At 46.1% G+C, this 22,973-nt stretch overlaps 6 protein-coding genes across 6 annotated transcripts; 3 read left to right on the top strand and 3 right to left on the bottom strand.

Moving 5' to 3' along the window:
- Window positions 1–500: 500 nt before the first annotated feature.
- Window positions 501–4,561, top strand: JR316_0009884 (uncharacterized protein; the record flags this gene model as incomplete). Its single annotated transcript, XM_047895564.1, has 8 exons — window positions 501–1,808; window positions 1,861–2,031; window positions 2,199–2,384; window positions 2,437–2,606; window positions 2,655–2,760; window positions 2,816–3,502; window positions 3,551–4,155; window positions 4,201–4,561. The coding sequence occupies 8 exons, from the start codon at window positions 501–503 to the stop codon at window positions 4,559–4,561; spliced, it is 3,594 nt and encodes a 1,197-aa protein (XP_047745283.1).
- Window positions 4,562–5,403: 842 nt separating this feature from the next.
- JR316_0009883 (uncharacterized protein) lies at window positions 5,404–5,913 on the bottom strand (the record flags this gene model as incomplete). Its single annotated transcript, XM_047895563.1, has 2 exons — window positions 5,404–5,720; window positions 5,778–5,913. 2 exons carry the CDS (start codon window positions 5,911–5,913, stop codon window positions 5,404–5,406), a joined length of 453 nt encoding a protein of 150 aa, XP_047745282.1.
- A 4,423-nt stretch (window positions 5,914–10,336) lies between these two features.
- JR316_0009882 (uncharacterized protein) lies at window positions 10,337–12,538 on the bottom strand (the record flags this gene model as incomplete). Its single annotated transcript, XM_047895562.1, has 6 exons — window positions 10,337–11,486; window positions 11,572–11,670; window positions 11,714–11,918; window positions 11,976–12,090; window positions 12,144–12,275; window positions 12,446–12,538. 6 exons carry the CDS (start codon window positions 12,536–12,538, stop codon window positions 10,337–10,339), a joined length of 1,794 nt encoding a protein of 597 aa, XP_047745281.1.
- Window positions 12,539–12,718: 180 nt separating this feature from the next.
- Window positions 12,719–13,779, top strand: JR316_0009881 (uncharacterized protein; the record flags this gene model as incomplete). The annotated part of the gene is made up of 3 exons (XM_047895561.1): window positions 12,719–12,931; window positions 12,974–13,512; window positions 13,566–13,779. 3 exons carry the CDS (start codon window positions 12,719–12,721, stop codon window positions 13,777–13,779), a joined length of 966 nt encoding a protein of 321 aa, XP_047745280.1.
- Window positions 13,780–15,182: 1,403 nt separating this feature from the next.
- Window positions 15,183–17,953, top strand: JR316_0009880 (uncharacterized protein; the record flags this gene model as incomplete). Its single annotated transcript, XM_047895560.1, has 9 exons — window positions 15,183–15,575; window positions 16,202–16,215; window positions 16,586–16,742; window positions 16,803–16,871; window positions 16,923–16,947; window positions 17,054–17,410; window positions 17,461–17,637; window positions 17,687–17,819; window positions 17,878–17,953. The coding sequence occupies 9 exons, from the start codon at window positions 15,183–15,185 to the stop codon at window positions 17,951–17,953; spliced, it is 1,401 nt and encodes a 466-aa protein (XP_047745279.1).
- A 4,159-nt stretch (window positions 17,954–22,112) lies between these two features.
- JR316_0009879 (uncharacterized protein) lies at window positions 22,113–22,826 on the bottom strand (the record flags this gene model as incomplete). Its single annotated transcript, XM_047895559.1, has 2 exons — window positions 22,113–22,155; window positions 22,378–22,826. The coding sequence occupies 2 exons, from the start codon at window positions 22,824–22,826 to the stop codon at window positions 22,113–22,115; spliced, it is 492 nt and encodes a 163-aa protein (XP_047745278.1).
- Window positions 22,827–22,973: the final 147 nt, after the last annotated feature.

Genomic DNA, 22,973 nt, shown 5'->3' with positions numbered 1-22,973 from the left:
AAAACTCCGCTAAGTTTTGAACTCCGACACCGCGCCCTATCACGCCTGAGGTTGATGTCTGCACTCTCCTTATTCGCTCTACCCAGGCTCATTGCTCGGGTCAGAACGAATTGGTGGCTCGCTATCCAGGCTCATTGCCGGGATAAGAGCTTCCTATCCACTGTCCAGGCTCATTGCTAGGACAAGGATTTTCTACCCCCTATCCAGGCTCATTGCTGGGATAAGGGTGTCGTTCGCCTGCCCAGGCTCATTGCTTGGGCAAGGATATCCCCCCTATCCAGGCTCATTGCTGGGATAAGGGTATCGTTACTCTGCCTAGGCTCATTGCTTGGGCAAGGATTTTCTACTCCCTATCCAGGCTCATTGCGTGGATAGTTGTACTTCAGCAGGCCGTAATTATGTCCGACGAAAAAAGACCCTGCTTAGGGTGCCATAAACTCTTTGTACCAGGTTGCTCCTTGAAGCAGCATACCAACAAATGTAAAAAATATCCTGCTGCAATGAGCAAGGTCCTGAAGGGGTTCCAGGAAAACTTCAGCAGGCAGAATCAGAACAGTAATGTTGCCAGTGGTTCTTTGCACCAGGCAACCCTGAATAATGAGCCCGGGCCTATGGACGTTGATGTCCATCATGAGTATCTCGATGTGGATATGGTACCACCTCCAATGCCCCCTGCGCCTCCACCTAAATCACCACCACCACCACCACATCCCCCGACACCACCACCTCCCATTGAACGGCCTAGAGGACTTCCTCCACGCGTTATTAGATTGCCACAGCGCTTTCGAGACGAGGTCCCACCCGAACCTCCTCTAATTATACCACCAGTCGTGGAGGAGGAACCACCTCAGCCTCAGGAACCTCCATCTGTGGAGAGTCTGTATCGAACACCAATGAATGGCTATGGGATATTTCGAGAGTATACCTATGGTCCCCCTTCTATTACTCCTGACGAACATTTCACACTGTCATCAGTGTCCAATTCTCCAAATATTGCCAAAGACCCAGCCGACTCTTTGAGAAAGGCGTCAGAGGGAACACCAATGGCCCTACCTTCGGATTGGTCCTTGGATTCTGAGCCAAAAGACGACAAGAGCTTGCTATTCAAAAATCGTTCTACTCAACTTATCATGTCTTGGTTTTACAACGGCCACGGTACTAAATCCTACGCTGATACTGACAAATTGATTCACCAAGTCGTACTGGACCCGGATTTTGACCCCAAGGACTTTGATTCCTCCTTTTCTACTGCTCGAGAGGCAGTGCGTCTGGACGAAATCTCCACCCAAAAAAATTCTACAGATCCTACTTTGTCAGAAGTGTGTCGACCGGAAGCTGGGTGGATCAAGGGCAGCTTTTCAATACCAGTGCCATGCGACGGTTTCATATTCGATTCGGAAGAGGAGGTTCCTCAATTTGTTGTTGAAAACGTCATGTATCGAAAACCTCTAGAAGTTATCAAACAGGCCTTTGCAGAATGCACCTCTGAGACGTATACGACCATACCGTACAGAGAATTTTGGCGTCCCTCACCCGACGAACCACCCGAACGCTTATTCTCAGAGTCCTACGTGGCGGACATTTTCAATGAAGAGTATGAAAAGATCAAGTCAGAGCCACGCACAGGTCCCCACAGACACCTGGAGCCCTTTGTCGTTGGTATCGGGATTTTTTCAGATTCTACCCACCTGACCAGTTTTGGCGATGCTTCTATATGGCCGATCCTTATGTATATCCTCAACCAGTCAAAATACACCAGAGGGAAACCTAAAGAATTCGCTGCGCACCATATTGCGTATATCCCTAAAGTAAGTTTGTATTGACTGGCATGTACTATTCATATTAACGTTTGGGTCATAGCTCACAGACAGTTTTCAAGATTGGCATCAGCGACAGTTTGGCAAAGCTGCGACATCTGAAATGCTCACCCATATGAGACGCGAGGTCAATACAGGCGTCTGGGGGCTATTACTTGATGAGGATGTCAAACGAGCGTATGCTGAAGGAGAGGCCGTAGAACTGGCCGACAGAGTATGTCGAGCTATGTATCTCCGTTTTATTTTTAGTTCAAATGACTACCCCAAAAAGTAAGTCAACATCTACTCGCTATTTCGATTGATAACTAATGTACAAGCAGAATGCTGCAGTCCTGCTGCAAGTGTCGCGGCACTTGCTTGTGTCCACGTTGTTTAATTCAGACTATGAATGTCCCAAAGGTTGGATCAAAGATGGATATGCGAAACCGGCTCAAGCTAGCTCGCGTTGACAGCGAAACTTGTCAATTTGACATCAAAACTGCCCGTAAAGCATTGTTCTTGGGGAAAAAGGTTAACAGCAAGGTGGTTAATGGCTTGCTGCAACAGACCTCTGCTTTTCCAACTCGGGTATATTTTTATTTCCTCATATCTACGTATTTTGTCTAAGAATATTACATAGAACGCTTTTTCCAAGGCTTTATTTGAATATGGCTTCAACTTTTATCGGATGTTTACTGTCGACTTCATGCACGAAGTGGAACTGGGTGTCTGGAAGGCCCTATTTAGTCACCTACTCCGGATTCTTTATACCTCTAGCAACCAGAACGCCATTGCAACTCTGAACGAAAGGTATTGTCGTGATATCTCGATTCTTACTCAAACTAACTATAGATTTAGATACCGCCAAGTCTCCCCTTTCGGCCTCACAACTATCCGACGTTTTGCTAGGAATGCTTCAGATATGAAGAAACTGGCAGCACGGGATTTTGAAGATCTCCTTCAGGTAGGCCTCAATTGCGTGTGATGTTTGATTTTAATTATTAATGATTCCATAATAGTGCTCTATACCAGTCTTTGAGGGCTTGTTGCCAGAACCTGCACACAATAAAATTATTCAAAACCTCTTGTTTGAAATGGCAACATGGCACGCCCTAGCCAAGCTTCGACTTCACACCAATACCACTCTGGACGAGTTGGGGAATTTGTGTACTCGGTTATGTGATCTCCTTCGTCAGTTCCAAAAGGAGGTTTGTAGTCAGTACGCCATTCGCGAGCTTCCATCAGAAACAGCCGCAAGAGGAAGAAGACAGGCAGCCAAGGCCAAAAAGGCAGCGAGTGCGGGTCTGCCAGTACCTCCGACTCAACCCAATGAACCCAAGACCCGCACGTTCAATATGCAAACGTACAAATTGCATTCCCTTCCCGATTATGTCGATTCCATTCGCCAATTTGGCACCACTGACGGCACGAGCACTCAGATGGGCGAAAGCGAGCACAAGAGAGCGAAACTCTTCTACAAACGGGTCAAGAAAGGTGATCATATTCGAGGTATCGCCAAACACATCTACCGAGAACGTGTGGTACACCGCACTAACCGTGTCGAGATACGCAAGCTGCTGCGTGAGGACAGGGAGTTACTGGAGCCCACTCCTCCTGATTTACATTATCACATCTCATCAGACGTGCGTCGAAAGTTAGATATACTACCCTGGATGTCACAAAACCAAAACGATCCGGCGACAAGGGTAAGCCGGATTTTTCGCTTGTTTCTATATACTCAATGTTGTATTTAGGACTTTATGCTTCGTCTCAAAACTCACCTTTATGCCCGCTTATCAGGGGTAAACGAATTCAGTGATAGCATTGGTACCCATGAGCGACTCCAAATCACAATACTCGGTGACCGAATTTACGAACATCAGGTTCTACGCATCAACTATACTTCGTATGATATGCGTCGAATACAAGATACCTTGAAGCCAAACTCTTCCCGATGTGACATCATGGTACTCGCTAGCAACAAAGGTGCAGATCAGCAGGTTCATCCTTATTGGTATGCCCGTATCATTGGAATCTACCACGCCAATGTGGTAATATCTACCCCTGATGATTACTACCGTGCTTCCAAGCACAAAGTGGATTTTCTTCATGTCCGATGGCTGGGTGTTTGTGAAGATTGCCATTACGGTTGGAAATATAGAAGGCTTCCACAGTTGGCGTTTGGTGATATCAATGACTCTGCGTCATTTGGTTTTGTGGACCCATCCCTCGTAATTCGTGCAACCCATTTGATCCCTCGCTTCATTCTTGGAAAAATACCGACTCTCGGCCCATCTGTAGCTTATAGAAGCAAAGAAAATAATGAAGGGGAAGAATGGGAGAGATATTATGTCAATTTGTGAGTACATTTAGTCACTTCTTACCCTTTACTAATTTTTTACAGTTTTGTGGATCGCGACATGGTCATGCTGTACAGAGGGGGTGGAGTTGGCCACGCTAGCACGCGAGCCGCTACCGATTCTCTTAGGCAAGACCGACGTGCAGATGACATTGCCTCTCGCAAAAAACGCCGCGAGGCACATGAAGCACCCGATCCTGATCTGGAACCAGATGGGGCCTCAGACCAGGAGCAAGACGCTCAGGACCAGGCTGAAGTGGCACCTGAAAACAGCGCCGATTCTGATGACAATGAAGACAACAGCGACCAGCATACCGATTCTGAAGAGGAGGAGGAGGAGGAGGAGGAAAGCGACAAGGATGAGAACCGGGGTGACCTCGATGAACTCGGGTTTGCTGAATACTAACTGTAGCTTTATGTGAGTCTGTCGTTGATTCTCTTGTACCTCTACTAACATCTTTTTAGATGTATCCTTGTCTTGGCGAGTAATACACAATACTTTTCTTGATTTTCGCGTGATTCGGTAAGGAAATGTATTGATATTTAACTGAAATTTTATTGTAACATCCCTATACATCGCTGTACGCCCTTTGGGCTCTACTCTCTCATTGTGCAACTACGTATGTGTGCCTTACCCCCCTCACATCAACCCTCATACACCACCTTAGCTGCAGCCCGACACGATACCGCCCTTATATTTCAGCGATAAGGACAGCACCGAGCATCGCCCCCAACCCAGTTCCGCAGCCTATTTCGACCTGGACGTGCCTGGCGCGCGCCACGCGTGTGCTGCGTATGCGTGCGCCACGCGTTTGAGGCGTATGCGTGCGCCACGCGTGTGCTGCGTATGCGTGCGCCACGCGTGTGCTGCGTATGCGCGCGCCACGCGTGTGTTGCATATGCGCGCGCCACGCGTGTGATGCGTATTGCGCGCGCCACGCGTGTGCTGCGTATGCGCGCGCCACGCGTTTGATGCGCGCACCACGCGTGTGATGCGCGCGCCACGCGTGTGTTGCGTATGCGCGCGCCACGCGTGTGTTGCGTATGCGCGCGCCACACGTGTGTTGCGTATGCGCGCGCCACGCGTGTGTTGCGTATGCGCGCGCCACGCGTGTGCGTGTTCGTCCAGATACAAAGAGGCGTCGATACGGGGAGGGAGGGGTATACATGGATGTGTTTTGAAAAATAAAACTTGATTTCATTGTACACGCGTCACGGTAAACTCAGAGTGCCTGTCAAACGGGCCCTTTATTCCATCATCTCAACGTCCTGATCATCCCCCTCCCCATCGCGCATCTTGACGTCGCTGTCTTCGACGGTCCCCGAGTCCTCGATACGATTTTTGACTGCGACAACCTGTTCCTCCCGCTCTCGAATTTCGCCGTGGGTTGAAACGACGGGTTCGGTGTCGACTCGCCCGGTCGCGGGCTCTTCTACGCTGACAACGATCTCGACCTTGTTGTCGGTATCGACGTTGACGCCGATTTTTGCGTGCCCGTTGCGGCCATCGACGGCGACGTTGAGCCTGAGGCCGTCGCGATCGATCGCGAGGCCGAATTGTACTCCTTGGGGTGCAAAAAAAAATTAACAGTGAGTACTTACTTTGAATATTGAAGACTCACCTTGCTCATCCATTTGTCGTCTTCCGTTAACTCTTGTTATGCCGTTAGAATGCAGTGGTGACTCGCTGGCGCGCTGTGGCGGGTTTGGTGGTGGTGGTGGTGGTGGTGGTAGTTGAAAAGAAGCACGCGCCGCCATCGTTGACGACTGCGGCGCGCTTTTCCACGCCCGTTTTGGTCATCGTCGTCGACGATGAGCTCAATATCGACAAATTTTGAACGGATTAATGTAGTTATTACATGTATACGTAGAGAAATATAACGCTTACCGTGATTGGAACTTCGTTTGAGCAATCGTATGTTATATTTAACACACGCGCCGGGCCAAGACATACGGCCCCTATGTCGCCCGCTTATGTAATGGCCGGTCAACCGGACTTGTCGTAAACATACAAAAATTCTTACTTGATTTTGCAGGGTAAAACAAATAATTGTTTGGATATTGTAAAGCTAATAAAAATATTACTTAACATTGTAAACCGGGCCCCGAAATTTGGGTGCATTTGTAAGACCAAAAATTTATTGTATTGGTTTACATAGCATTGTAATCTACTGCCTATTTAGTTGATGATGTTCTGGAAAGCTACAGTCTGGGGCTATACTATCCTGCTTTTATATTCTCTGATCATAATCTTTTATATATGGTAAATGCGAAAATACTATGCATTTTGATGAAGAATGGTATTCCTTCTGCAGCATCTCATCTAATGGACGGATCTCTTTAGGTGCTGCAAATGATATTTAGGGGGCATCAATAGGTATCCGTGGATGTCAAGAGTATGATTTATGACGAAGTATTTGTAGAGATATGGCCTGATCAATAACCTACCATACCTGTCCTCATATCCCCCCTTGAATCAGTATGTTCCCTTGCTGCAGAGGGTATTTAAGGGTAAATTTTGGACTCTATGTACTGTTACTAGTAGATCTACATGTTTTTTAATGGTCTGAGAGCCCATCCTATGGTATAATAAAATACACAAGTTCTGGAGGGAGTGGGGGGCAGTACCCTTAAATCTTAGAATTGCACCAAGATTTTGGGCCCTAAAAATTGGTATAATAAACGCCTCCCCATCCCTGGTTGGGCCTGAATTTATCTGATCAGGAAGGCATTTGTACAAGGGGTAGGAGGAGGGGTAGGGTGTACATCCTAGTTCAATAGGTTCCACTGCTCCAATTGATCTGAAACTTGGCATGTACTCCGTCTATTATAAATGAAAAATAATTGCATAGTCAAAATGGTGCATACCAGCCCCTGGATGGTGCTATTCAAGGTGCGCTTTTTGATCAAAACATCGTACGCTTAATTGCACAATAATGAGTAAAGATATTGCAATTCTGATTTCATATTCGGATTGGGACACTTTAAAACTATATGTCTATTAAAAAACACCAAGGGAAACGGTCCAGAAATGCCCCCAAAAGCGCCCAATCCATTGCCAGCAATGCACAAAAGTAGCATAGGATGAGTGTTATTTATAGAGCCAGGAGCCAAGGGAAGGGGCAGGGACAGGGCCCTGATGTGATGGCTGTCAGCCCTAATTCTAATATATTTAGTCCGAGTTCCTGGGCCAAAAATAGCATGCACTAATCAATCTGGTACAGGATTATCAAGCCTAGATAATCATAAGATTAGATATGAAATCATAATGAAATCACCTCTACAGCTAATGAAATCAATTCTAAATATTAATGAAATACTTCAAGATAGAAATGAAATCGCAATGAAATCATTGATAATAGTGGAATGAAACAGCCTTCAATTGAAATGAAATCAAGCCAACAAGTAATGAAATCAATTGGTTTGATATCATATTTTTGTCTAGGAATGAAATGCCCAATAGTAATGAAATCTCTAGATAAACAATGATATGAATTACTGGGTAACAGTTCAGTTTGCCTGTAGACAGTTGTCTAGATATAATGATATAAAATTGAAGCTACTAGTGCCTCTTGATGTGGTGCTCCAGGTTCTCCTTCACGCACGCCGACAATAGCTTTGCCATCACATCTAGTAGCGCTATTGGCCTGTATGTGCTCGCTAGTTTGTAGTCCGGTTTGTCCTGTTTCCGAAGTACCACGGTGGTATATCTTTTCCATCTCTTTGGGTAGTGGTCTACGCTGAATGTGGCCCTGTAGATCCTCTCTAGGTGTGGTGCGAGTGCCTCTGCGCAGTGTACTAGGACTGCATTTGGTATTTCATTCATTCCAGGCGCTTTGTACGGGTTCAGCAACTTTGCGATTCTGATTATCTGCCGCTGAGTGACATGCTCAAAGTCGAAGGCCGGTTCTGGGTACTCAAAATTCTGGTCTATCTTTGGGTCATCCGGCGGGTTGTAGAAGAAGGCTCGGTGGAGCATCTTGCTCTTCGTCTCGTTGTCCTTCACTTCCCTCACCACCCCCCCTCTCCTATCTCCTTCAGTGCTGGTATCCTCGTCCTCCCTCCGTCCGATGGCGCTGCTTTCACGAATTTATGTGCGTCCCACATGGTCTTGCTGTTCAGGTTGTCCAGCCATTCTTCCCAGTGCTGAGTTTTCGTTCTCTTGATGAGATTTGAGTAGTGGTTCCTCGCTTGTCTCGCGTCCTCATGCGCTGGGTGGTCCGGTATGTGTTTCCTTCTGCTAGCCCGCCCTTTTGCTGTCCTTGCCTGCTTCTTCGCCTCGTCGAGTTCTTTCGTCCACCACCTCTTCATATAGATCGAGGGTTTCGTCGTAGGGATACACTTGTCCATCACTTCCACAATCATCCTTTCTAACTTCTCCACCTCCTTGTCCAACTCCTCTGCGCTTGTTATCTCACCCTGTCCCCGTGTTTCGGCTAGCCCCCTCTCTAATTCCTTCCTGAACGCGGTCCAGTCTGTCCTTCTGTAGTTCCTCCTTGCCTTAATTTCTTTAGTCGCCACCGTGAGTTCTATCGTGGTCACGATGGGCATGTGGTCGTCCGCCGCTGGCATGTCTTCTTCTCTGGTGTTGCATCCCATTATCCATTCTCCCTTGTCCCCGGTGATGAATACGTTGTCTGGCCTGGTATAGTTTCCGTGCGAGTTGATGATCATTGGTATGCCTTTTGCTAATGCCTGGTCCATTCCGTAGTCCGCTAGTAGCTGCAACAAGCCTTCTGCTTTGCATAAGTTCTCCGCCGTGAACAGCCTGTCGTTGGCGTTGCTCTCCCACATTGGATGATGTCGATTGAAGTCCCCCACCCACACGTCCACCTCCTCTTGCTCCTCCTCCCGTCGCCTGCCTCCGTCCCTCCCTCTCCTTTCTTCCTCCTTTTCTACCTCGCTCTTGTGCCTCCGCAGCGCCTCTAACGCCTCATCGTGCTCTCCGTTGACGTACATGTTGTAGACGTTGATTTTCTTGCCGTCGCCTCTTATCTGGATTGCTACCACGTCTGGGGAGTTGACATCCATCTGCGTCCAGTTGTTCGTGGACAGTTTGGAGTTGACCAGTATTAGGGCCCTCGATCTCGGCGCTCCGTCCTTGTAGTGTGTTGTGGGGTATATTGTGTGCCATCCTCTTGTCGCTCTCGAGTTGCCTCTGGTGTCAATGTATGGCTCCTGCACACATATCAGGTGTGTGTTCTCTCCCGCTGCGTGTATTGTGGCTAGCTGTGCCTCGTTGGACTTCCTCGTATTCTGTTGCCATATCGTAAGTTCTCTCATCTCCTTCTCTACTGGCCTGTTTTCCATCTTAACGGGTCGCGCCCTTTCGGGCATTCTGCGTGCTGTTGCTGGCTTGCATGCTGGTTTGAGTGCCTTTCCATGCTTGCTGTAGGGTCTGTTGCGTGGCTGTCTTTGCTCCTCCTCCCGTGGTGCTCGTTTCCGCTCTCGATGTTCTCCTCCCTCTCTCCGCACTCTTGCCCTTGCTTGCTGTACTGGCTGCCCTCGATCTCGACGAGGCAATGGATGCCTCGGTGTTGGCTCTGCTTCTTGGGCATGGGGTCTTGTCCTTCCACCACTCGTCAACCGGTTTGCTACCTCTCATTTGACTTTGCACCATCCTTGCGCTCTCCTCTAGACTCGCTTTCCTCCTCTCGTCGTAGTCGCCTCCCTTCCACCTTTCCACGAATAGCTCGTCGTTGTAACTGTCTTGCTTCCTCGCCCAAGTGCTCCGGTCGTATTCGCAGGGGTAGTATCTGTAGTGATTTTCTGGCTGTCTGTCCCGTAGTTTCTTGCGATGGTAAATGTAGATTGGGCAGAGTCTGCTCCATGAGGGGTGGTTGGTGTCCTCGAGCTTGGCTTTCTTGCAACTTGCACACGCGGATCTGCTGCTGTTAGTTGTGTACTCACACTTTGCCGTCATGTGGTCTTTTGAGCAGCAATTTGCGCAGACCTCTGCCTCTTTGCATGTGGCCGCCATGTGTTCCACTCCAAGAACCTGGCAGTTGTAGCATCTGCGTGGTTTGTCCTCAAATTTCCGAGCTCTGTGTCGGGATGCCTGGACTATCACTCCCTCCTTTAGCAATCTGTTCGCAATGTCCTTGTCAGACAGTGAGAGCATGACGTGCGCGTAGCTCTGTCTGCTGCTCCAGCTCTTCTCCGGATCGTGCATCCAGCGCAGTCATTTGATAGTGCTGCTTTTCAGTCCGTTCACCTCGTCCAGCTTGTCCTTGATCCCCAGTAGTCCGTCCCGCAGAGACGTGGATACGAATTCCACTATGAGCGTGTAGGCCCTCTCCTTCACCGTTATCCCCAGCGCTCCCTCGAACTGTCGCCTGAATTCCTTGTCTCTGGTCAGAGGCCATGCGCTGGCACCGTCCTTGAACTCCATCACCACCCCCCCGTTTCTCAGCACCCTAGCTGTTCTGATCGGGCTTTCCTCGATCGCAATGATCTTCTCGTTCCCTTGGCTGTCCGTGTAGGTGACCTCCGCGTCTGTGCTTGCCATGTCCCATGCAATGTTGAGCTTGTCCACGATGTCCTTTGGTGTGAGATCCTTCCCATTTTCTTTGGTTTGGAGTCCGTCGATCAGCACCTGGATCTCCTTCTTCGCTTCTCTCGCCCTAATCTCCTTCTGCAGCCTCTTGTCCATACTAATGTCGCAGTCCTGTCGCGGGGAGCTCCTTCTTTCCGATGTGGTTGCTTGAGCGTACATCCTCCTCTCCTCTGTCTTTCCTGAGTTCCTTTCCCTGCTCAATCTCCGTCTCTCCTGGGTTTGGGTCGCTGGTTCGTCTCTTCCCTGTACGTCCTGGGCGTTCGCTAATAGCTCCTCCACCTCCTCGTCCCATGATCTCCTTGCTCCCCTCACATCTGTCCTCTTGGTCTGACCTCTCCCCCTTTCCATTTCCTCCCTTGCCTTCTCCATACTCTTCACGGCTTCTCGTGCCACCCTCTCGATCTCACCCTTCGCTGCGTTTGCTACCATCTCAATGCGGTCTTCTCCGTGTGTGTCCTCTATAATGTGTGCCACCGCTAGCAGCGCGTCTCTCCACATTTCTTGGGGTGTCTTCTCCCATTTGGACATCTGCCGGAGTACCTTCACCATCGCTATCGCTCCTAGCACCTCCCCTTCCTCCGTCAGTCCCCTTTCGTTAAGCCATTTCCTTCCCGATTCTGCACTTTGTATTGGTTCCATCTTCTTAGCCGCTGTCGGTGCTGCTTTTTTGCCGCTGTTTCTCGTAGTCCTCTTGTACTGCTGGGTTTTGCTCGCTAATTCTTTTGCTTGTTTTCTTTGTGGGGATGGTTTCAATGTCATGCGAATCTTGCCTTGTCTCGATTAAAGATGTATAGTGTAGGATTAAGTGTGTATTATCTACTTGATTCGCTACTTTCGCCCTGTCGTCCTGGCCTATTGACCGTGGGAAGATTTGGGCTGGTGGTGGTAGCGGATCAAGAGACGTCTCTGACGTCAACTCTGCCATTGTTCGCGGCAATTTTTCAATGTTTCTGTTGTATCTGTGAGTGCATGCATTGCTGTCTAAGAGATGAGGATACTAACATTTGAAATATATCATTGTCATCTTCCTGTGCTTCTTCGAAAGCCTTTCTGCGATGCTGATCCACTTGGTCCTTGACCTCCTGGGACTGCTCCTTGTACTTTTCTTGCATGAATTTGTTCCTGAAAGCGAACATGGAGGTGTCAACCTCGGTGCCGGGGTTACGCTCCTTCCAGTCTTTGACATAGTTTTGCCATTCCTTGTCCACTATGGACTTCTACTATGTCTTGTATGTCAAATCGGAATATGCCTGCCATGCTTGACTCATGCGCTTCTTCTTCAGCTTGAGGACGGAAGATGTAGCCGCTGATGTCCCTTTCTTGTCTGATTTTTCTGCCAATTTTGGTCGCTTGTGGTTGCGGAACCAATTCTTTAGTTTCTGGCAGACGAGGTAAATACCCCCACTAAAGAAAAGAAGATATGTCAACTGACCTCTTCCTGAGCAACATATATGTCCACAATAGCTTGTTCCTTGGACCCAGAATTTGCAATCTCTTGCTCGGTGGGCACGCGGTTGGGCCAGAGTTTTTGCCATTCAAGGTAGGTCTCTTTGTAAAATTCCTTCTGTTTGCCGTTAATTTTGGCTTGTCAAAAGTCAGTGAAGCGCCCATTGAGCCAGGCTGCCTGGTCATTTGATGTCCAGCTTTTACGAGGCATTGTTGAGCGAGCTACGTGGTATATAAAGATGTTGTATAATGTTCCAAAAAACGTGGCAGGGTACTTACCGTACTTACCAATTCTATTTGTTTTGCAGAGTCAGATGGTTTTCTCAATTTTGTTAAAAACCCTGACGCCGCACTGCACACGTCTTTTTTCCTTTCTTCCATCGTCCTTTTTCCTCTGACTCACCCAGTAAGCCACTTCACCCTCCCCACTTGACTGCCCCAAAGCTTACACCTATGATAACCACAAACCATTGTTTGTCAACTCAAGTTTACACGCAATAGTAAGTATTGTGTCTGATGTTACGGGTGAGGCCATTCTCATTTTTCCTGTCTCTAAAGCAGATGCGCAGAAAGCCATCCTCTCAGGCTGTCTCGAGTTTAGAAACCATCTTTTTGCAGGAGGAAGGTGATATTGCTCTTGCCGAGGAAGAGCTGCGCACCGCGCGTTTGAAGTACGAACGGGTCTTTGATGAAAGCTTCACTGTTCCAGATGTCCTGCGCCACGTATACCCCTCCCTTACTTTAGCAGAACTTCAAGTCAGGGGGAGTATGGAGGTTCTCTCTAGGCTTCACAAATACTACTCTCAGGTTTGCTAGCAAATTGAAGAGGCAAAGTACGAGTATGACGACAACAACAACAATTCCGTGACTGCCAGCTCATCACCTGCTTTGGAATATTGTTCTTTGTCAAGTGTCCCCTCTACCCCTGTTTGTAACAACCACTCGGCATACATTCAGGCTGCTCAAAGTACACCCTGCCCTTCAGCATCGGGCAAAGGCAAAGCTCAGTGCTCCAAACCTCATCTCCAGCTTGGATCTCCGTTCAAGTCTCCACCTCCCTCTGGTCAACCCCCGAGCTACAGTCTCTTTCCCATCTCCACATCCCTTACTCCGCAGACTCCCAAGAAGTCGGTGCACGTCAAGGCCCTGTCATATACCCCATTGTCTTCTACCCAGCCTAGTCAGTCTTCGTCAACCCTTTGTTATGATGCTCAGATCTTACGCACTCCATTCACTGCTATGTCCTCTACACCATCCCTTCAGACTCTCCTAGAGTGGGCCCCCGTGTCTACCAAACTTAATGTTCCTCACTATACTGTCCGGGTTAGACGGCGTGTTGGCTTCTATTCCAGTTGGTAAGCAATGGCTCTTTATTCAAAGGTAGACATTGTATTGATGGTTCTTTTAGGAATCTTGCTAGCTCGCTGATTGAAGGCATTGAAAATAAGTGTTCGTGGAAAGGGTTTTCTAATTATGATGAGGCTGCCGAGGACTATTTTAGAAGCCGCACCCTCAGTCTTGTTCGCGTTCATAGAGAACCTTATGATGATGACACTATCTTTGGGCCTCGTGAGTTTGCTGAAAATATACTAGCACGTGGTAGTAAAGGTCAGGCAAAGTAATTGTAGTTTACCTACAAACATAGTTATACATTTTGTTGTACAGTGCATGTAGTAGATATTGCAGGTCCAATCTACTTCCCGGTTTGCTGTCTAGAATGTTGTGTTGATACAGAAAAGCAACAAGACAAGGAAGACTATAAAAAGGTGGAGGCTGCTTGACCCTACCCAAAATTCGCAAAAAAAAAACTCGAAAGTCACCAGGGGCGCTTCATTCCTGCTACCCAAATTCCTTGTCAACCTTGGGGTGAGGGAGACTTGTGTAGAGGCTTGTGTAGTACAGAAGTTTGTAGTCTTGATGTAACCAAATACCTAGTCAGTAAGCGTAAGTAGGCCGAGTGTCATTGAGAACATCTGACTAAATAAGTTTCTAATGCCAACGTGCTTGGTCGAGTTGCATTGAGTTTTGTAGGACAAATCCAGCCAAACATAGTTTTACAATTGGAATCCGAGTCAATGACCCGTAACTATTGGTGCAGAAAGCTTCCCAGGTTGCGCAACAAATTCACAGTGGATACTGTTATATGGTCATATTATTCAACGCACATCATGTTATTGTACTACTATAAGTGACTTCTATCCCGTGAACCAAAGTAATGTTCGTATTGAATTTGAATCTCCATAACTGTATAACTGAGAGAATGGAGAGCCATTGCTGAATTTCTGGTTAACTCGGATAGGTGCTCGTCAACTTGAATGTCAAAGAACTGCATCCTGTGCCTGACCAAGTTCACATTAAATGTGAACTCAACATTAGATGAGAAATCTAAAGCAGCGTTTGTATTAAATTTGAATCCCAATGACTGTAGAACTGAGGGAATGGCGAACCATTGCTGAATTCCTGGTTTACTCGGATAGCTACTCCTCAACTTGAATGTCGAAGAACTCAGACATCCTGTGCTAGACCAAATTCACAGTAAATGTGAACTCAACGGTAGATCAAAAGTCTCACAAAACTCCCAGTAAACACAGACATATACCATGTTATCATAATCTTGTAATGGCACTGAATTCATTTATAACAGATGGCTTTACATCAAAGTAGATTGGAAGTAGAAGAATAGCACCCTGTGAACCAAAAGATGACCACGTCAAATGTAAACTCGACGGTGAAACTTACGGAATTTCAAAGAGCTCCAGATTAACACAGATGTGTACCCACCACTCATCTTTCAAAGTAAAACTCTTTGACAGAATGTGAAAAAACTCAAAACTCATTGATGCGCAAAAATTCATTGTTGGTATGATAAGATAACCATGAGGTTATTTTTAGGCGCCCAAACAGCATCACTGATACCAAGCAATTTCATTGCAATCATACGGTAACATGTATTTTGCCTTCAATCTCAGCGGGTGACACACACTGTAATAAATATTTTTGCTCTTACTCACTCGCACATTGTACAATGCCCCCCTCTGATGATGCATTGCATACCTCAAGTCACAAAGTGGACCTGCGTCCATCTAAGAAGAGCCGTCGACTGCCTGCCCTGCATCCGTCTCATCAAAAGGCTAATGCTCCGCTGCTCGATAACAACACCAAGGCCACAAGGTTATACATTGCAACAGTCACTCGGGCCCATACTTGTCACTTCCAAGAACCGGTTATTATATGCAACACCAGTCCATCCGAAGTCGGTGATCCTAAGGCTGGCTGCAGCAGTGCCAATGTTGAGGCTGGCTGTAGCAGTGCTAGTGTCGAGGCTGCTATGGATGATAATGGGATGATGGGCTCAGCCACAGCAGTGGCAGAACCTAGTACTAAGGGGACAAAACGGAAGCGTGATAATACTGCGAAGGTGTGTCTGTTTGGCATGATCCAAGAGTTTTTGAATATCAGTACTTACTCGTTATCCTCTAGTCAAAATTGATGAAGTGGCTCAACTTTTGAGACCACACACTCGATGAGATTCTTTGTCACGATAGCCTAGGATCATTTAATGACAAAAAATGCTGTGGTTGTGGGATAACAGCCACCATTTTCAAGTGCACGGATTGTGGGCATGGCACTGCCCCAATGTGCCAAGGCTGCTTGTTATCAAATCATGCTGATCTGCCACTGCATTATGTCGAGGTAGGGGTCAATTTCTTACAAAATTTCTCGACCTAATTCATTCATCATGGCCAGCAATGGAACGGAAATTTTTTTGAGCGCACTTTGCTGTCAAAACTTAGACTACGCGTTCAGCTAGGCCATGATGGACGTGTTTGTCCTTGCCCAAAACCTGGACCTTGTGGTTTTCTTGTTATAGATATCTCAGGTGCGCACACTGTAAATTTAGATTACTGTGGATGTAAAGTTGATCATCCGCCTGATTGTTTCACCCAACTTTTGCGTATGCCATGGTTTCCGGCCACCACTGCTAATCCTCATACCGCCTTTACATTTAACATCCTTGACACATTTCATGAACATACATTGCAGGGAAAGGGAAATCTGTATGACTTCTACAACACCCTGTTAAGGAAGACAGATAATGCAGGACTTAAACCAACAATTGTGAGTTTCAACAGCGAGCTGCTGAAAATGATGGTCTACTAACCTATTTATAAATATCAAGTACTGCTTTCCAGAGATGCATCGAGCTTTTCGCCTGTGGAGAAACATGATGTTGTGGAAGCGCGCAGGTTGAGGCCATGACCCTTCCGGAATTGATGGCACCGAGCCTGGAGGTTTGATTGTAGAATGTCCGGCTTGCCCACATCCGGGGCGCAATTTGCCTGATAATTGGCAAGATTCTGGGCCTCTTCTGTATGTTTTCATCTACGTTCTGATCAAACAAGGATGTCTGAGATGCTGTTTCTCCAGGTTTCTATATACTTTATTCATTGCGGTCGATGCCAATTTCAAACTCAAAGGCAAGGAGCGGAAATTGGGTGATGTAGACTTGGTGCCTGGAACCGGAGTATTTGTCGACCAGGCTGCTTATTGTGAGCACATTGGTAACTATGTTGAGCAACCCGAGGTAAGCCTGTTCATGGTTTGTTGATATATTTGTTGCTTTACACATACATTATATGATCAGATGAATACATGTCGCTTAGAGAATGATGCAATCGTCAGGGCGAGCATTCGTAATACCCCCGGATACGCTGTCAGTGGGGTTGGTTTGGTTTTGTGCTCCAGACATGCTTTAGTTCACAAGAATGGGGTTGGTGACTTGCAGAAGGGTGAGTGGTAGGTGATATGCTTGATGATGTGCAGCTTTGAGATACTCCGGGTACTGATATTATGAATCCAGATATTGTAATATGGACTTTATTGTCCTTTCTGCAGTAATGGGAGTTACACTTGCCTGTATCTTCATTACATATGACATTGCCTGCCAGTGGACAAAGAACCTTTTCAAACGGATCATTGAATTCCCAGAAAAAATGAGAATTGCCAAAGGAACACAAATCCAGACCGCCATTCCCAGTTGGCACATCAATGGCCATGGCCCCGATTGTTGCAATAATTACAATGTTGGCTATACAAAGGGTGTTGGGAAGACGTGCGGCAAGGAAGTGGAGACAAATTGGTCTCATACAAACCCACTTGCAGGAAGTGTACGTGAAATGGCGCCGTCTGCTCGCCGAGACACCCTTAATGACCATTGGAATGGCTGGAACTTTCGCAAGCTTATTGGGTTTAGTGAGTTTTTACTATCTGTCTGTAGTCGAGGTTCTCAACTTGTACTCTAGGGACTAGCCTTGCGAGGAAATTCAAGAAGGCTCATAAGATGCAAAAGAAATACAAGGAATCGTTTAAACAATTCTCTTCAACTTTCACTGTTGATGTCATCAAACAGTGGACAGCCAAAATCAAGCAATGGGAGGAAAATCCCAAAAAACCAAACCCGTACAAGGAATCAACAAACAGTATGTGTTTTAAACTTACTTTTTGTATTGTTTATTGATTCTGTCTTAGCCATTACGCTTCAAGACACACGACATGAGTTGCAAAAAGAGGAAGCTGTGATGGCAGCCACAGGGAAACTCCCAGCCCACAAAGTCACAATGACGGGCTTCCTTGTTACTGGTCTGGAGTTAGAGGACCACCAGTTGAGTTACATCATTTCTATGCATTTCCTAATACATTGTAATAAATCAACTTGTTAGGTACAAACTTACTATGGAGATTGCAAGCCAAACGGTCAAAACAACAAAAAAGCAGGGTGATATTCATGAGAAATGAGTGGCGCTCCTTTGACAAATCAACAACTGGAGACAGGTACAGTGGGCAAAAAAACTGTTCGAGTATTGGTCACGTATGAAAAGATTAATTTATAACTTTGAAATTAAAAATGTTAAAAATATGAGATTATTCACAGATATACTATATGGTGTTAGCTAAAGGATGACACACTGATCATGTGATTTGTCCAAGAATTGACCAAACAGCAGCATACACAATTTGCTAAGTCATTCGAACAGTTTTTTTGCTAGTAATTTAAATGCTATAAACTATGTATTATTACATGACTTTGTTGATATACCAAACAACTATCAATAAAATCATGTGACTACATGTTGAATAGGTATATAATAGCTACAACCAACCTCTTTATCCCCCCAATCAAGCATGAAACCCCTCTCTAAAGCAACCATTGCTACTATTGTCTCTCTTCTTACTTCTGGTCACTCCTATGCCTCTATCAAGGCCCAGACTGGAGCTAGTGCTGGTTCTATCACCAAGATTCGCCAAGACTACTGTCCTGAGGCAGTGTTTTCCCATGGAGGACGCCCAAAGAAGCTGACTGGTGCCAATATCACCTATACCAAGCGTGGAATTCGAACTGGACAAATCAAGAATGCTGTGCAAGCTGCCAAGTCTCTGGCTACTATTAATGGCCAGAATATCAGTCCTCAAACAGTTAGGAATGCACTCAAATCAACTGGCATGGTCTCAGTAGCAAAACAAAAGAAGCCTTTGTTATCAAAAAAGCATAGGAGGGCTAGATTGGAGTTTGCAGAAAGGCACTTGGAGTAGACTGTGGATGACTGAGCAAGAGTCTGGTGGTCAGATGAGACCAAAATCAACAGATTGGGTTCAGATGGCAGAGATCAGGTGTGGATAGACAAGGAAAACAGACAGGACCCCAGGAGGATCAAGCAAACTGTGAAGTTTGGAGGAGGAAACTTGATGATGTGGGATTGTATGGGATGGGAAGGAATTGGATTTGCCACTAGAATTGATGAGAAGATGAATGCTCAGTTATACACTGAGATCCTAGGTGATGAGCTCCTAAAATCCTTGGAGTGGTATGGTCAACAGGTAGAAGATATCCACTTACAGCAAGACAATGACCCCAAGCACACCTCAAAATTGGCCAAGAAATGGTTTGAAGAGCAGAATTTTAGGGTCCTCATATGGCCTGCACAATCTCCAGATCTCAACCCCATTGAACATCTATGGGAATACCTCAAAAAAAGACTTAATGAACATGAAGTCCCACCAAAGGGTATCCATGAACTTTGGGAGAGGGTTGAGAAGGAATAGAATGGAATACCCAAGGAAGTGGTGCAGAATTTGATTGTTAGCATGCCTAGAAGGTGTGCAGCAGTGATTAAGGCCAAAGGTGGACATACAAAGTACTAGTAGATATGATTTATTGATACTCAAGTGTTTAGCAAAAAAACTGTTCGAATGACTTAGCAAACTGTATATGCTCCTGTTTGGTCAATTCTTGGAAAAATCACATGATCAGTGTGCCATCCTTTAGCTAATACCCTCTAGTATACCTGTGAATAATCTCATATTTTTAACATTTTTAATTTCAAAGTTATAAATTAATCTTTTCATACGTGACCAATACTCGAACGTTTTTTTTGACCACTGTACAACTGATATATACCCCGCATGTAGCAAATCTAATAGCTACGAGCACAACAGCAGATGAGAATGGCATGCCGAGAATTGAAACAGTGGAAAACACACCTTTATTCATGCCTTCAGCTCTCCCTGCCCACATTTGTGCTTCAGGGTCCGAGATGGTACATATTTGCAACATGGAAGCGAGCCTCTGTGAGGCAGCCGCCTACGACGCACTTTCCGAAATTCGCAGAAGCCGCCGCAACGTTACCAAGCTGTGGAAGTACAAGAAGATCAATGTGAATGGTACTGGAAATTGACCTAATACACAAATGCTCACCGTTTACAATCGACTCTACTATAAGATTGAGCGTGCGGCCCACAAGTACCGAAAAGCACGTGTGGCCCTCGTTGTGCTTGATCCCAACGGATTGTGGAGAAAAGACTTGCAAGATTTGTGATAGGAGGATATCAGAGGCCCTGGAAAGGACCCCCTTGACAACAGATCCACTAGCAAGAAATACGTCAAATCCTGGATTTGGTGTGTCCAATGGAGTGGTACCAGTGGTAAGGAAGAGGATGACAAGTTCAATACGGACATGCGCGTCGAGTGGGCAAAGTCGAGGGCACGTTTGTTGAGATGGAGGGAAGAGGCGCTTCTGGTTGAGGAAGAGATGAGAAGGGTCTTGGTTTGGTGGGAATAGAAGGCGACATGGTGGGAAGAACAGCGATGCCTGAGGTCATCAGCCGAAAGGACGATTCAAAAAGGACTGGAAGCTTACGCAAATAAGCAAGCTTACATCCTTTGTCAGATGGCCAGATGATGTGCCATCGATTGGATTCCACTCATGCAAGAATTTGGCGTTGAGCCCAAGTGGGTGTCAATGTTCCCAAACCTGCCAAAACCAAAAATGAGGAGAAATGGGGTACAGGCGGCCGCGAGCGTTACTGACGAGATCGAGATTGTAGAGCAGGAAAGTCCGGGAGATCCGCTGAGTGAAGGAAGTGATTCTGACGATGAGTATGATGGCGAGGGCTACGATGGAGAAGGAGACGACGGCGAGGAGGATGATCGATTGGAAGATTTTGATTTTGACAATTGATTTTGTCAATATTTGGTTGTATTATATTTTAAGTATAGTGGTGTTGTTGGCCTGAGCTATATTATATTAGCAACATTTTGGTATTGGCCGAATCGGAACGTAAATCCAATAAGTTCACGGTTCGGGGATGCGGTAAGCTACAGTGAATAATTGATTGATTATTCCCTACTGTTCCATAAGTTACAAGAACCCTAAAGATCTGGTAGCAAGGTATGGTAGGCTACAGTAGGTGATTGAAACATAATGTCCTACTGTTCTGTAGGCTACAATAAATAATTGATCTAAAATTACCTACTGTTCTATAGGCTACAAGAGCCCTGATGATCTGGTAGCACAGTATGGTGGGTTACAGTAAATGATTGATCTAGAATTACCTACTGTTCTATAAGCTACAAGAGCCCTGATGATCTGGTAGCATAGTATGGTGGGTTACAGTAAATGATTGATTTAGAATTTCCTACTACTTTATAAGCTACAAGAGGTCTAATGATCTGGTAGCAGAGTCTGATTATTTAGCCGGAGTACCTCTTGTTGGTATTCAGGCAGAACCACCTGGTGGGAAGCACGCAAATCAGATATAATCCACAGCAATAAAAAAACATACCTTGTTCCAAAATTCTCTTGCTTGCAATTCAACGGTAATAAAGGCAACTTGCCACTCATTGCCTTCAGCAAATCCGTCCTTCCACCAATATCCCCAGCTCTTGGTCTGATTATTTCATCATCTTCCCATGCTGACCAGCTTTGATTTAGAGATTCAAATAGAACAGCTCAATGGTGGGGAGTTTGGTTCAAAATGGTATGTACGCTCTGATTGAGAATTTCTGATATAAAAAATGGAATATCAACTTGGAATCCATTGACATAGCAGTATCTGAGTACTCTCAGCAGTATAGCCTATCGACCAGTTCTCAATGCAAGATATAATGGTTCAAAATTACTGTCTTACCACCTCCAGGTCAAGCAAATACATCCATTTTTGGCAATGCACGGAGGAAACAGAGTCTCCGTTTGCAATGAACAAATGGTATCCGGCACGGATCCGTGCACCACAAATATGGACATGAACTTTGGCCAGAGCATGTCGCTCATCATAGGTAAGGAGATGATGTTTGTCCTCGACAGGAGGTTTAAAAAGCCGCGGTAAGTGCATGAATTCAACGAGATGGGATACAACAAGAATGTTCAAAGAACTGGTTAATCTGTAATTATAAATCTCTACACGGACGGATACTCCGGGTTAATTTGACAGAAGACCTTATCTGCGGCCCGCCCCAGATCATTCCACATGGCAATCTGCTTTTGAGCATTTGCTCTGTAACCAACTAACCTGTTAGGAACAAAATCATGCCATGCACGCCATGTCTTTGCCATATACACATAAAATCTGACAGTCCATTCCATTTTCTTTTTTGTCAAGGTCAGCTCCTTCTTGCCATCTATTCCTCTGAGCTTGCGCGCGAAGCCAGTTTAGCCTGAAGACTAAGAAACCCTTGAGAAAAAAATTAGAAATACAAATAGCAATACTCACACTCATTAACATATAATTGATTATCATTGTCCAGTCCCTGACGGGATCTCCAAATCCAACTTAGACAGTCCGAGCTTCCTCTGCAAATGTTTGGATCCGACACAGCATTACTATACTTGCAATCATGGACTTGCAGAATGGGATATTGTTTCCGAATATTATCCTCGTCTCACACGCCAGCAGATAAATAGATCATCTTCTGACGGTTTGTGTTGTAGAGTTGCCGGTGCAATTTCCAGGAAGCATTCAAAAGCTTGACACCATCCCAAGCACAAGTCCCCATATAGATGGAGTCGGCGGTCCAAACCTGATATTTATACTGCCAAGAAAGCTGGATCAAGGCTGACCGGACAGCTTCCAGACAGTCCTCTGCGTGGCCATGTCTTATTTGAAGTTCAAGTTTGTGAAGCCCCTTTAAAATGAGGTTTGTTCCCGCGTCAAGGCCGTCAAAGAAATCTTGTTTGACGGCGGAGGGAAACGGAAGCGGCTGTTGTTCCGGATCCGCGCGGGTAATGTTGACATTTCCAAGATCAGGATTGTTGTTGTCACTGACTTCATAGTCAAGTATGGGAGTGATGTCCCCTTGAATATCCTCCAAGACATCTTTGCCCATGAAGGTCATAGCGGATCAACAGAAGGCTTCAACGCGGGTCTGCATGGAGCGATGTTTATTGATACGGCGGGCAAAAGTGCTGACTAGTCAGCCTGGGAGTTGGTCTGACCAGTCACGTGACCATATCGTGACGCGTTCCGTGACGAATCAACTGAC

The sequence above is a fragment of the Psilocybe cubensis genome, chromosome 9 (genome assembly GCF_017499595.1).
Source record: "Psilocybe cubensis strain MGC-MH-2018 chromosome 9, whole genome shotgun sequence".
In the NCBI taxonomy this organism is placed as follows: Eukaryota; Fungi; Basidiomycota; class Agaricomycetes; order Agaricales; family Agrocybaceae; genus Psilocybe; species Psilocybe cubensis.
Note: the sequence above shows the minus strand (reverse complement) of the source record. Positions and strands in the feature narration are given on the sequence as shown.